The sequence below is a fragment of the Dermacentor andersoni genome, chromosome 3, assembly GCF_023375885.2.
Source record: "Dermacentor andersoni chromosome 3, qqDerAnde1_hic_scaffold, whole genome shotgun sequence".
NCBI lineage: Eukaryota > Metazoa > Arthropoda > Arachnida > Ixodida > Ixodidae > Dermacentor > Dermacentor andersoni.
In genome coordinates this window covers 121,337,477-121,350,427 of record NC_092816.1, presented here as the reverse complement: position 1 = coordinate 121,350,427, position 12,951 = coordinate 121,337,477, and the positions used below count along the sequence as shown (strand labels likewise).

Sequence of the window (12,951 nt, the reverse complement as noted above, 5' to 3'; positions counted from 1 at the left end):
GGTCTCCGCCCTGCGATTGCACCTCCATGGCTGTTGGGGGTGGGTGCGCTACCAGTAATTGGCCTAGCCTCTAGCGAGGCAAGACCCAGTGCGGCGGCTGGCCAGGAGCAGACTTTCCGACATCGATACGGTCCAAAAAAGGTTCGGATGTAGGTTTAGCGGTCGGCAGCGGCGCAAACGGAGGGGATTCGTGCATATTCCGTGGTGACTGGCACACACAGCGCACGGCACCTCGGGACGCCCGGGCGGGGGGCGACGGGCAAAGCTCGCGCCTCGGAAGGCCCGGGCAGGGGGCGAAGGGCAAAGCTCACGTCGGATCGGTTCGGAGCGCGCGCCGACGGCACGTCCGTTCACTTCGGGTGGGGTGGCTGTGGTCGAGTCCTTCTCATTGCTCGACCGACGAACTATGCCTCTAGCCACCATAATATTAGGCAGCATAGTAGCAAGAGCTTGGTGGCGCAACCCACCGCCCCGTTCCAAAGGGGACGCTTTTAACATCCATCCATCCAGAGCGGTGAATTCGCCGCTGCAGCTGCTTTTTGGTCAAGTGGCGTAGACCGTTCGAGCCACATAAGTTCGAGCATCCCGCGGCATAATATGGAAGTTGAATTCTCTGCTACTTGCAGTTTGTGCGAATTTCGTGAGCCAGCAAAACCAGCGCGGCACTACGCGATCAGGAAATTAAGTACTGAGACGCGAAAGCGTGGGCTGCACAGATTCGAGCGAAAATGAAACATTTCGATCGATCGCGTCGTTCTCAAGGGTAATTTCAATTAGTCCGTTTTTTTTTCTAAAAATGAATTAGAACTGGATAAGTAGCACTTTATGTCGTCTTCTAATACAATACAAGGGTGTTTTTTGCAACGAGTGGTTGAGTACTAGTGACAGAACTTAACTGAGGAGTGCTTTCGTCATCGGGCAAGTGCTTGAATGTCCCAGGGAAGTCTCCAATCGTCCTGCGTTTACCTCAGTTTATCGATTACTAACGCCCTGTTCGCGATATTATTGACACCTTAGAGATCCCCCAGCACTAATCTATCACTTTAGCTGGACTTAATATTTGCCTTTAGTGTCCCTTTAAGAACCGAAACTGGCTCGCTTATAGCCGCGAAGCCAAAGTCTAAAGCCAATCTTATGCTTGCTGGAGGGAAAACATTTGTAAGACTTCGACCGGCACGATCAGCCTGCGTGATTCTCGGTGTCTTGTTGTTGAGGTTCGAGCTCAAATGGTGAATTGTATACATCGGTGCGAATTTCCCATTTGAAATGGATTTGGTATCTTACGGCACTCGCCATGAGGCCTCTACGGAGGCAGTCCTGGAAGCCCTCCGAGATAGCAGCAAAGGGAAGCTAGTCTATGAAACCCACTGGCCTTCGAAGAATTGGTGGCAGGTGAGCGTTCAGAAGCTTACTTTGTCATGTATGAAACGCATAATAGCGCGACCTTCGCGTTATTTCGTTGAGGCTTTCCTGATGTCTCAGCGTTAAGTGTAGCTTCAGTTAACTTTATTGTCCAAAGTGCCTAAACTGTACAAATGTGTTGCCCTCGCGATGTGTCGCTTGTTCACTGCAAAGCACTGACGGATTCCTTTGATTTTGACATCGCAGGACGTCCTTCAGAGCAAGCCCGTGGTATATGTGGACAAAAGACTGTTGCCGCTCCGGTTTGACTATGACTGTCAGCAAAAAGACGCCGCTGACGGTCCTGCTTCACACGATGTCACGCTGAGCGACCAAAGTTCCAGCGAGTCGCCATCGGACAACACGCAGTCGCCGAAAAGCGACGACGCCCAAGACCTGTACGCATACGTAATCGGCTCGGACTGCGACGTCTCCATACACCATTACGAGGAAGAACGACTGAACAGCGTCAGGGTAATGGGAATGTTGTTCTGCTCGTCCGCGCATTTATAACCTGAGGTGCTCAAGAATGTGTTCGCCTGAAAATTGACCTTATTCATCCAACGTGAAATTTTGTGATCGGCATTAACAGCCGCATTTGCATTGCCCGAGTACAACCGGAAACGTCACAAGTTACAAGCGCGAGTATGTGTCGGCCGTTTGCTGCAGAAATGTAGTGATTTGACAGCGGAGAGAAGAGATTTGCAAAAGGCGGCCACATAGTCTATGAGGGATTGGGGAAAGAATGTAGCTCTGTAAATCTCGCGACGCAGAATTAAAGTAGTTATAGTAGAGAAATTCGCGTAAATCTCCTGTTTTGCTTAAGAGGAAGCTTTAGCTCGGGTGCTCCTATCTAAATACATGTAAAAGGAGAATTCGTTTTTCTCGGCAACCACTGCACCGAATTTGACGATGTTTGTTGAATTTAAAGGACAGACTTAAAATCTAGGGACTGTTGGTTTCGAAATTTCGATTTAGGTCCTCATTTCTTTATTAAAACAAGGCAAAAATCGACAATTTTAAGTAAACGAAACAATCAAGTTTACAACTCTCTAACTCAGCAACAAAAACTGATAATACAATTCTGTAAATTACATCTAATAGTACATCTAAAACGGACAAAATTGATATGTTACTCATGAATCTAAAAAATTTAGTAATATGGAAATGCAGCTTTTGCAGAACCCTTGTAAACAATGTAACAAATTCAAGTAAGATATAAAATGATACACGGAATTTATCCGCTTTCAACGATCTGATGGATGCCGTTTACAGAAACGCGATATCTGTTCTTGATGCAGAGCTTTTAATTTGTAAACTTCGTGCTTCTTTATCGAACTTTCGAATTTTTGAAAGTCTTTGTAACAAAATTCAGGCCCTAAATCGAAATTCCGCTGGCAACAGTCACTAGAATTTAACTTTCTCTCTCAAATGTAACAAATTTCATTAAAATTGGTCCAGGAGTTATCTCAGAAAAGAGTTTTTGCATTTTACATGTATTTGAATAGGCCGCGTCGGAGTTGTGCCCGAGCTAAAGCTTCCTCTTAAGCCTGTTTGTATCCACTCGTGACTTCTATAGAGACAAATTTAAGACTGCTCGTTGGCACAGAAACTTTCTTGGATGGTCGTGTTCCTTCGTTTTGCCTTTGTGACATTGCACAAGTAAATGTGTCTATGCTACGAGAAGAGTTTGTCAGATATTTTCTAGATCTCGTATACGTGAAGTATCTTTTTCAGAGTGAATTCACTGCTTTCGTTCTGCAGTTTTTTGTAGATAGACATTTCAAGCTTTGTAATGTATGGAATCAACGTCACAATGCAACATATTGAACAGTCTCTTTCTCTACATTGTGCAGTTACATATTCATTGTACTGAATATTTCAGAATGCTATGAGGAAACGGATTGCACAATATGAGCAGCAGAACCGTCGTTGGGAGGAGCAGGCCAAAAAACACCTCATGCTGATTGAGCAGAACCAGGCACTCGAGTACCAGATGCAGTTGGACAAGCTGAACCAGGAGTACCTGGAAGGGTACACACTCTCTTCATATCTCATGATAAATTTTTTTTTTTTTTTGCATGCCAGCATAAGAAGCAAATCAAAAACTCATGCCGTGGCTTAAGCAGAATGGCACGCTCTTAACGCCATCACTTTGAGGATAATGGACAACGTTAAAGGAAGCTAACTGGCTGTTCAACCAGTGATGGAGTGGAAAATTACAGATGTAATATTGAAGGACCCCTCACCAGGCCACATAGAAAATTTTGGTTATACGCTGGAAGTTGTTCCGTCCTCTCTCAGGAGCATGCTACCGCAAGACTTTTTCAAATTGGTTGATTAATAGCCAAGATAGATTTCAGTACCACAAACTTATGATTTCAGGCGGCGAGCGTCACCGCCAACAAGGAGGCTCTCTCCACTTGCACTGTCTTGTTCCCTGCGTTCTGCCGTGCCGGAGCTGGAAGGTCATGTGACGCATATGTCTCAGGCCTTCTCTCTTCATATTCTTTTTTCTCTTTTCTTTTCTCGCACACTCTTCCTTCGCAGCACACTTCCACTGACGGTTGCACACACGAGCTGGCACATTTGTCTTTTTGCGCACTATGCATGAGAACACCTGTCTAGGAGTATAAGTCAATGCTACACAAACTCTGAAGCAGTGCAAGCGGATCACAGAGCATGATCACGTGCTGGAACACAGTAGAAAATGACATAATTTTGCTCTCAGCACACACGAAACGGAAATTTACCTCTCTTGCTGCGGTGTGAAGGAAAACAAGAACACGCAGACATTTGGTTTGTGTGTTTTGTTATTTCTCTAAACTTTTATTTATCTATTGATGCAACAATTGCACAAATAACAAGTGTTGCCTTAGATAATTCTCGAAGTGTCACGGGTCACTATGAACGACGTCACAGCATATACATGCAAGCAGGCGCACTTACCCATATACGTCATCCCCCCATCTTGGAGCGCAGCGCCCACGAAGAGAAGGGCAAACAGCATTTATTTGAAAATTTCGGCTCTTTCCGCAGCACATAGCGATGCAATTCGTAGCAGGCACGATCATGAGCACACATTGTATGCACTGCACTTGTGAGCTCAAAAGGGCCAGAACTATTGAGGGGCCCTTTAAGCTAAGTGACAGGAAGGTGGCAGTGAGGACCAGAAGAAAATCTGCCTAGCCAGTATTCTAGTTCAGTCTAAAGGCCAACTGCAACGAAATTTAGGGCTGTGTAAAAAGCCTAGTTTCAGGTAATGTAGATTAGAGCAGCCTCCACACAGAATTTTACCTTTGAAATACGAGTTAATGCATTGCAGAAGTCTCACAAAAGCTAACATTAATGATAACAAAACTGGAGGAAGAAAAAACAATTACTGCTTGCAAGAAGTGATGAATGTGTCAGAATGCCTGGCTCTTCAGCATGGCCTCCGAAGTAGGGTGCTGCCCGTGGCATCATTGCACACGTGTGGTAAACTCGTTATATTAACACCTCTGAGGAAAATAAAATTTAATTGAAAGTTTACACTTGACCATGTCAGTACCATCTTGGCCTTGTCTTTCTTTGATGCAGCATCTTTTCTTGGCAGAAAAACCATGTGTGCGTGCTGCCAAAAGCAGCATGTGCGTGCTTAGCACGTGGTCTTGGCTGAAAACCACGTGCGCAGCCAAAAGCAGCATGCGCATGCTTAGTTAAGCATTGTGAACCAACTCGCCCAACAACAAGTTTTATTGTGCATTTGAGAGTAGTTGTGAGCTAGGTTGTGTGATCAATTACTATATTTAATCATGTGGCTTAGTCAACTGACAAAGGACTAGGGTACCTGGAGATCGCTGGGAGAGGCCTGTGTGCTGCAGTTGGTTTCGCATTGATGAAATTCTTGTCATGGATTAAAAGGCTTAATGGTTTTGAACCCCCTTGTGTGACCTTAGTGGAGCTTTCTTCTACTACATAGACGGCTGCAGCGCAAGAGTTTGAAATCCGTAATTGTATAGCTCTCTCTCTCTCTATCTCTCTCTCTCTCCCCTCTCTCTCTCTCTCTCTCTCTCTCTCTCTCTCTTTCTCTCTATCTATCTCTCTCTCTCTCTCTCTTTATACGTAGATGTCGGCACTTCTTTAGTGCCTCAAAGGCCACGTTGATTCAGTCTTCGTGTTCTACAACATAGATGACAGCCATTTTGTCAGCACTAGAGAGATGCATTTATTGCGGTCTTTATTTTCTACTACATAGATGGCAGCACTTTGTCAGTGTTAAACGATTGCATTTTAGTAATTGCATGCTTTCTGCACCTTGTGGCAGATTTGAATCGATAGCATGTTACACTATCAGCTCGCACATGTGCAACAGAAAGGTGCTTAGAGCGACAGAAAGCTGAGCTAGTTGGTTAGGTTTCATTATGCAAAAAACTTAAGGCGTGCAGACAGGACACAAGAGAAGAGAAGTGGACAACACAAACGCCACGGCGTTCGTGTTGTCCACTTCTCTTGTGTCCTGTCTGCACGCCTCACCCTTTTTGCAGAAAGGTGCTGCTCAACTCTGACAGTGAGAGTGAAAGCAATGCACTAAAGTTTTGTTCTTTGAGCGAAGCGGATGATAGTCTTCTCATCACTTCTACTGAAAGTGCTGATTCGGAAAGCGAAAATGACATTGAGTTGGCCCGATGGTGGTACAGCTTTTTCATGCTTAAAATATGGAACAAGTTGGTTGAAAAAGCTTTAGAAGGATATTCGATTGAGTGAAGTTTGAAAATAAGCCGTCAAAAAAAGAGACAAGCTAAGATCACTTTCGGTCAAAATAAAATAAAAACACTTCAGTGGTTAAAAGATAACTTTGGCACTTAAGACACATTTTCGAAATTGTGTGATTGTTTAGGAAAACTTGTTCCTATCTGAGAGTGCAGATCACCATAACAAGTAACTTTGGGGGAATTAAGGTACAGTTTAATGAAAATTTTGAAAGTACTCTTAAGTTCAGCATCAGGTGTGGCGCATAGATTCAGCATGACCCCCACCCCACCCACCCCTTTTAGTCAAGATAACATGTCGTAAAACGGGATGTATTTCATCGCAGCTTTACAAAACTGCTTTCAGTATTGCAGCTGCGGATGTGCAATGTTCCACAGGTAAATACTTTCATTCATGTTCCCTCTAGGCTTCGAGAGCTTGCAGAGAAAAGCCAAATGACGCGAGAACATCACCAGAGCCACGTGCGGGTAAGTTTTTGCCCAAACGTTTGCAGTCTCTGTGGTTTTTTTAGTGCTCACAAGTTCATTCACTTGCTTTTGCAATTCCCTTCCAGCACCTGAGGAACAAAATTAAAGAAGCTGAGCTAAAGCAAAAGCAGCAGGAAGAGGAAGAGAAGAAAAGGTAAGTTATGGGCCTTCCTTATGAGCTGGAATGAGTTTGGAATACCGTCATTAATTTGCTAGTAGCAAGACATAAAATGTAGTGTGTGACAAATGTGTGACCATCCGTGGGATGTGCAGCGAATGCTTGGAAGCACTTCATTTGCAAACACAATTTGGAACTCTGCCTTAAGTACCTAGCTTTACTTGCTCACCATCAATGAATTGATGTCACCAGACGTTCAGTAACCATGCCACCACATAAGTGACTTTGAGCTAACATGCTCTGTGAATAATTGAACTTCAACATTTGTTGTAAGTGCATTGGTGTCATGATCAGCATCCCAAAAAAGTCGGGGCTGTAGCAGTAAGAGAGGCGGTTCACGATACGAAAATTCAGCATTTCATTGAGTGCTTTCTGTTATCTAAGCATGGTGCTGAAATACAACTGGCGAGTTGGGAGAGTTAGTAGCAATGCAGGACTGAGTTAAAGAAAATGAGGACACAGTAAAAGTACTCTCAAGTGTGCTTTCTGTGTTGACAGCATTTCTTTTTGTGTCCTTGTTTCCTTTAGTGCTTTTTCTACTGACAGTGTGGCACTGGCAGACTGTTCACATGTGTTGCGAGAGTCGCATCACTTACACAGTAGCAGTGGTAGTGAAAATTTTATTGCTCTTTACAACAGAGTTTCTTGAATCATGGGAAGATAACGTTTAGGACCCCAATGAATAGTGCTCAAGCCAGAACTAGGGCACCAAGGAACAGCAAGTTTTGTAATAGGGTTCTGTTACATTTTGCACTTGCAGTGTTACTGCAGCAAGAACCATACCTACGACAAAATGTTGAATCAAAGTACTAAGTAAATGTTATGGTGACATGCATTTAATGGATTTATTATATTAGAATATTAACACATTTGCAGTGTTTAGATGCAAATGTGGTATTGTAGTTCCATCCTCATAAGTAGCAATCACAATTTATGTAAGATGAGCGACAGTGATAGCCTGCATCATCTTTCCTCACTTGTGGATACAGTAGAGTCGTCAGTTTGACAGGTGCTGCTATGATAATTGACATAATTTTGGTCAACTTTCACGCTATATTCATAGAATAGCATGTGCAATGTGAACCCCAAATGGCATTTGTCAGTTGTGTATGTGCAATACTGATAGCGCTATTTCTTTGGTGCCCCTGTTCTAAACAGTCCAATGACTCTTTTGGCAAGAAAGTGTTGCTGAGGCCTGTGAAGGGGTTTAAGGAAGGAGGCTTGAGTTTATTAACAGTGGGCACTCAAGGGAAGCCTCAGTCTGAAGCTGATGTTACATTGGGGGGCTTTTAACAGGGCTTGATTCACCTCTGTGAGGGTGAGGGGGAGAGAGGGTCCTTGCAGGTGCTTCTTTAGCTGTGGTGACAGGCAGGCAGAATGGCAGCTGTCACCACCACCAAAGGAGCACCTTCAGTCTCCTCTTACCATCACAACTGGTAGCTCCTTTTCAACATTCCCATCTCCCTTACCCAGCCCTCGCCTTACTGCTTTCGTCTCATTTAAGTTCCTTTCCCTTAGAGGATAGGGAGCTGTGTAAGCCCTGGCAAAAAAAATAGCTGTTGGCCTAATGAAATGTGGTTCTCTGGGCAGAGGTTTCCTTGGCTCACTCACTGTTAATCAGTGCGAGGGATTGTGTAGACTTATTTTATAAGTCATCTCCTCACAGCAGGGGAGTACAGATGGACTTCTGCATCTAAGAGAGGAGCATACAATAGTGGAAACAATCCATTCCAAGCCTGCACAGATCCAAGAGGGACGGCCTGATCCCCCTTAAAATATGTGTGTGCAGCACCAGCATAAGGCATGTGGCAAACTCATGAAGTCCTTCTCCCCAGCTGTTACTGCTCCTTTGCTCTGGAGAGACAAGAAATGTTTAATGATTAGCGAGGAGAACCCACCAGCATTTTAAAAAATGATTAGTGAGCTTCTCAAAGTCACACCCCCCTTCCTTGGTAGAAGAACCCGGATCCGTGGCTGCTTCCAAGCAAGCGTGCAGCTCGCTCGCTCACTGTGCAGGGAGGCAGAGTCACAGCAGCGGGCAGTGTCATTGCGCTGCCAGTGCCAGGAGATGGAGTCCACGTTGGCGTCGGTGCGCAAGGCTCTTGGGGAGTGCCCCTTTGCCTCGTTCCTCACAACCCCCGTGGAGGACCACCAAGGCCTGCTGGACCGCATGGCCCGACAGGTGGCAGCCTTTGGCACGCTCACCTCTGTCTCACGTGAAGATCTCAGCCGGGTCCTTGACTTTGCCACACAGCTCAACACCCTGGTTCACTCCGTTGTTGCTGATGTTGGTGAGGCTGCTGTTCTGTTCCTTTTGTTGCTGCCTGTAGTGTTCTAGGCCATTCTATCCACTTCATAGTCTCTATTTAGCACCTTATTTCACGCGCTCATTATGACTCCTATAGTGATTGCATGGCATGGCATGAAGTCCTCTGGACTGGGAGCATATAGAGGCCATATCCAAAGCAGGAGCAGGAGGAAGGGATCACAGGAAGAATGGAGATGGGAATTAATCAACAGCTGGTGATTTCATTGGGCAAGAAATGAAATTGGTGCTCACCAACTTCATCTGTCAGGGAATGATGAAGTTCTTACAGGATGGAGCAGAAATAAACACATGTTGCGACAAGGTGCTGACTAAATTTGTGGACCTACCAGCTCTGCCCATTTGCATTGTTCACAACCTTCTCAAATGGCTCACATTACCTATGAGACACGGACTAAACGGTAGACTTCCCGTTGGTTCAGTTTTTTTTTTTGTCTGTTTTTTCCCTCCTGCCTCCCTCCCAACATATTATTATAATCCCTTGACTTTCATCTAGTTTACCTCTGTGCATTTCTAACAGCCTAAACTATTATCGTGAGAAGCTTGACTGATGCACTTTCTGAGAAAAAAAAACAAAACACTCAGAAGGCTAAGTGCAGACCATTTGCAAAGAAAACAACTTACTGAAGCTGTACAGACATTTTTCATATTTTAGTATGTTCCCATGTAGCCAGCTGGTGTTACAGTGATACCTTATTAAACCGTAGCTGGCCGGACGTACGTACTAAACGGTAGTACTGCTTAACCGAAATACCACGAGATCACCCACTTACCTGTCAAAAACGGAACTCAGAGAGAGTGCGATGAAAGGGGAAAAAACATGCAGTGTTTATTCACTTCGCGCGACAAAAGTGTTATTTTCATTTGATGCTGCCGGCGGCCTAGCAGCCACGACAGCAGCCTCAAACTTACTGAAGCTGCGAGCCAGCTTTTCAGCCAGCCCCCTTTTCTCGGCAAACACACATTTGGCAGATTCCTCATTGACGTTCTCCGTGCACGCGCCCGGTAGCGCTGTAGAAGTCGCGGGGCGCCTTTTTCATTGAGGGGTGCTGTTCTCGTCACGACGTTTGCATTCATGAGACTGACGTAATGTGTAGCTTCTACCCCTGTCGGGCCTGAATCGCCCCTGCTGTTGCTTTCTGTGTCGTCCTCATCACTGATGCTAGTCAACACTTCAGCAACAACAGAGGCAACAATGGCGAAAAGTCGAACCTCGTAGCCAACATCTTTTCGCGGTCGCAGCAGCGCTGCCGAGCAACTTCTTCACGTTCCAAATGCCACACACACCATAGTCAACAGCAGATCCCTGTCGTGTGCCAGCGCTGACTTCGTGTCACGTTCAATAGCACGAAGGATGTCTAATTTTCATTCTATGCTCAGCACCCGGCGTCTTTCTTATTCGAGCTTCGGAATGACGCGAGTCCTTGGTTGCACGATGCCACAACGCTCTCTGGCACAGCGCCGAAATGATGTTGATGTTGCTTCACGCGCAAACGGGCAGGGTTGTTCCGATCTCTGAGGCTTGTTGTTCTGCTGGGCCGCCCAATGGAAACGACGCACCGCCATGTTTGCGCGACAAAAAGTGGAAACACTACATTTTAACCAATACGTATGCAATAAGCTGGTACGGTTTATGCGGATACAAAACACGTTTTGTTAAATGGCCGCTGAGTCGGGGATTTGACTTTACTACTTTTTAAACAAAACTACTGTTTAAGCGGGTACAGTTTAACAAGGTTTTACTGTATTTATATTTTGATGTTAAATTTCATTTCTGATGTATGCTCGCAAGCTTATGGATGTCGCATCTGTGCACCTTGTACGCTCGGGTGCATTGCATTTATCGATGCGTTTATGGGAACATTAATCCAAACGGCACTGAGAAATGGGCACTCTTCTGAGTTTGCATACAAGTAGACTGAAAAGGCTGTTTACTAACCTATATCGTTACCGTGTACGCTTCCAGGTTCACATTCATCTGCCAGGCATGCCCCCTCGCCCTCACATTTTCCTTGTAGGACAAAAATATGGCTGCTTTGTCACAGTTCTCCCCCTTTCTCAACATTTAATCTCCAAAAAAATTCTTTGTTGCTCACAGCAAAATCTGGCTTTCTTTATGGCTGTTTGAAGCCTCGAAAAAGTGCTAGCGCGTGCAAGCACGTGCAACGTTAGTGAAGAACCGGGATCGGCTTCTGACGACTGCACAGTGACTAATCCTGGCATGTCCATTCATGACGCTGCCGCCACGGTTTGTTGCGCCTCCTCTAGGTGCTGCATGCTTCCCACAACCATCCCGCTAGCCTGCTCAGTTCATCTACAACGAATCTAATGACTGTCGAGTAACAGTGGCTTGTCGAACTGGGAAAGGGGAGAAAGCTGCATGGACAATCACAGGTGTAAGACGTGTTGCCTCTATTTATTTATTTATTTATTTATTTATTTATTTATTTATTTATTGTAGTTTTCTTTCTCTGAGACTGTTGGTATTCATTAACAGCGAGGTGCGATGCTTATTTTTTATTATGGAGAGGTTTTCAGCTCGATTGAGGGTTGCCAGTACAGCAATCAGTGCTGCTGCTGCAGATGATAGTGCAAATGTCGATCCGAGAGCTTCTCTAATGAAGCAGTTGCCAGAGAGGTGAGGAAACTTAATGGGAATGGAGGGCTCCAGTGGTGAAAGTGACCAAGAAACTAGAGAAATAACAGTGCCCTCCAGTGGCTAGAGGCTTCACCTATGACCGTCAAAGCTTGAACGTCAAGAGTGATAGTGTGTGGTTTAAACTACTTAACCTCGCTGATTTCTTCCAGTAAGCGCTGTGCATTTTTGTTAATAAAGTATCTTTTCTGCGTCTTAATCAATTCTTCGTCGGTAGTTTTGAGAAAGATCTCAATTATAACGAACATCTGATATAGCGAACACACTTTGTGCAATTATTTTTGTTGTATCCGGGCTTGGCTGTATAGCATAACCTTCGACTTGCCAGGGCACGTTGCTGCAGCCTGTGCAGGGCCTTATTGCCTGTTGCTTCTACGGTTTTTCAATGCTAAGATAAACAGTACAGTAGGGAAACTTTGCACACGGAAGGGCTAGTTCCAGATAATTCATGTGCCTGCATAAATACAGAAAAGAAGTTGAAACATAAAAAAAGAACAGTCGTGGTGAACAAGATAAAAATGTGTGCCAGAGGCATGCATATTATCATTATGCCCAGATGAGGAAGAAAATAAAGAAAAAAGGGCAGACTTTTGTCTAATTTTTTCAACAGCCATAAGGTTAGCAGATGGTTGTGCCAAAATAGCAGATCACCATGTGGTTCATTCCTGAGCACTAATTTCAAAACGTACGTACAGTCGTCAGCATTGTTGCAGCACATGTGACAGTATCATTGACTCACGAACTGCTCCTCACGTGTGCAGAGCAAGCCACCAAGAAAGGAATTGCGGCACAGAAGCAAGAAGTTGTGCAGAAGACGAAAGACACAGAGGCATGCGTGCCAGAGGCAGACCCCAGCGCTCAACCGCCTGCACCATCGCCAGGTAAGTGGAGGCTGTCAAAGTTTGCTGTTCCCTTACGCTTGCTCGTGTCACTTTCATTTTCATTCTGTGCTGCACAACCTCATTAAGCTCATTTTTCGTATTTTGTGGTTGTTTCGTTTGTGCATTTGCAGTGGGCATTTTCGTGCTTTAGGCTCTCACTCCATGTTGAACCTCAGTATAGCGAACGCAGAAATTTGAACAAATTATCGAGCATATGGAAGTTTAAAATGTGTCTCACTAATGACAGCATATGCAGTAGAACCTCATTCATAAGTTTTGAAGAAAAAAAA

General features: G+C 44.9%; 1 protein-coding gene across 1 annotated transcript in view; it reads left to right on the top strand.

Annotated features, from left to right (window-relative positions):
* Window positions 1–972: 972 nt before the first annotated feature.
* The window catches only part of Gle1 (Gle1 RNA export mediator), a 30,783-nt gene continuing 18,804 nt past the window's right edge, over window positions 973–12,951 (top strand). Inside the window, exons 1-7 of the mRNA XM_050185581.3 lie at window positions 973–1,392; window positions 1,609–1,875; window positions 3,287–3,435; window positions 6,560–6,620; window positions 6,707–6,774; window positions 8,815–9,089; window positions 12,542–12,661. Of these exons, the coding sequence (XP_050041538.1) occupies window positions 1,267–1,392; window positions 1,609–1,875; window positions 3,287–3,435; window positions 6,560–6,620; window positions 6,707–6,774; window positions 8,815–9,089; window positions 12,542–12,661 (1,066 nt within the window). The 5' untranslated portion in view covers window positions 973–1,266. The remainder of the gene's footprint in view (window positions 1,393–1,608; window positions 1,876–3,286; window positions 3,436–6,559; window positions 6,621–6,706; window positions 6,775–8,814; window positions 9,090–12,541; window positions 12,662–12,951) is intronic.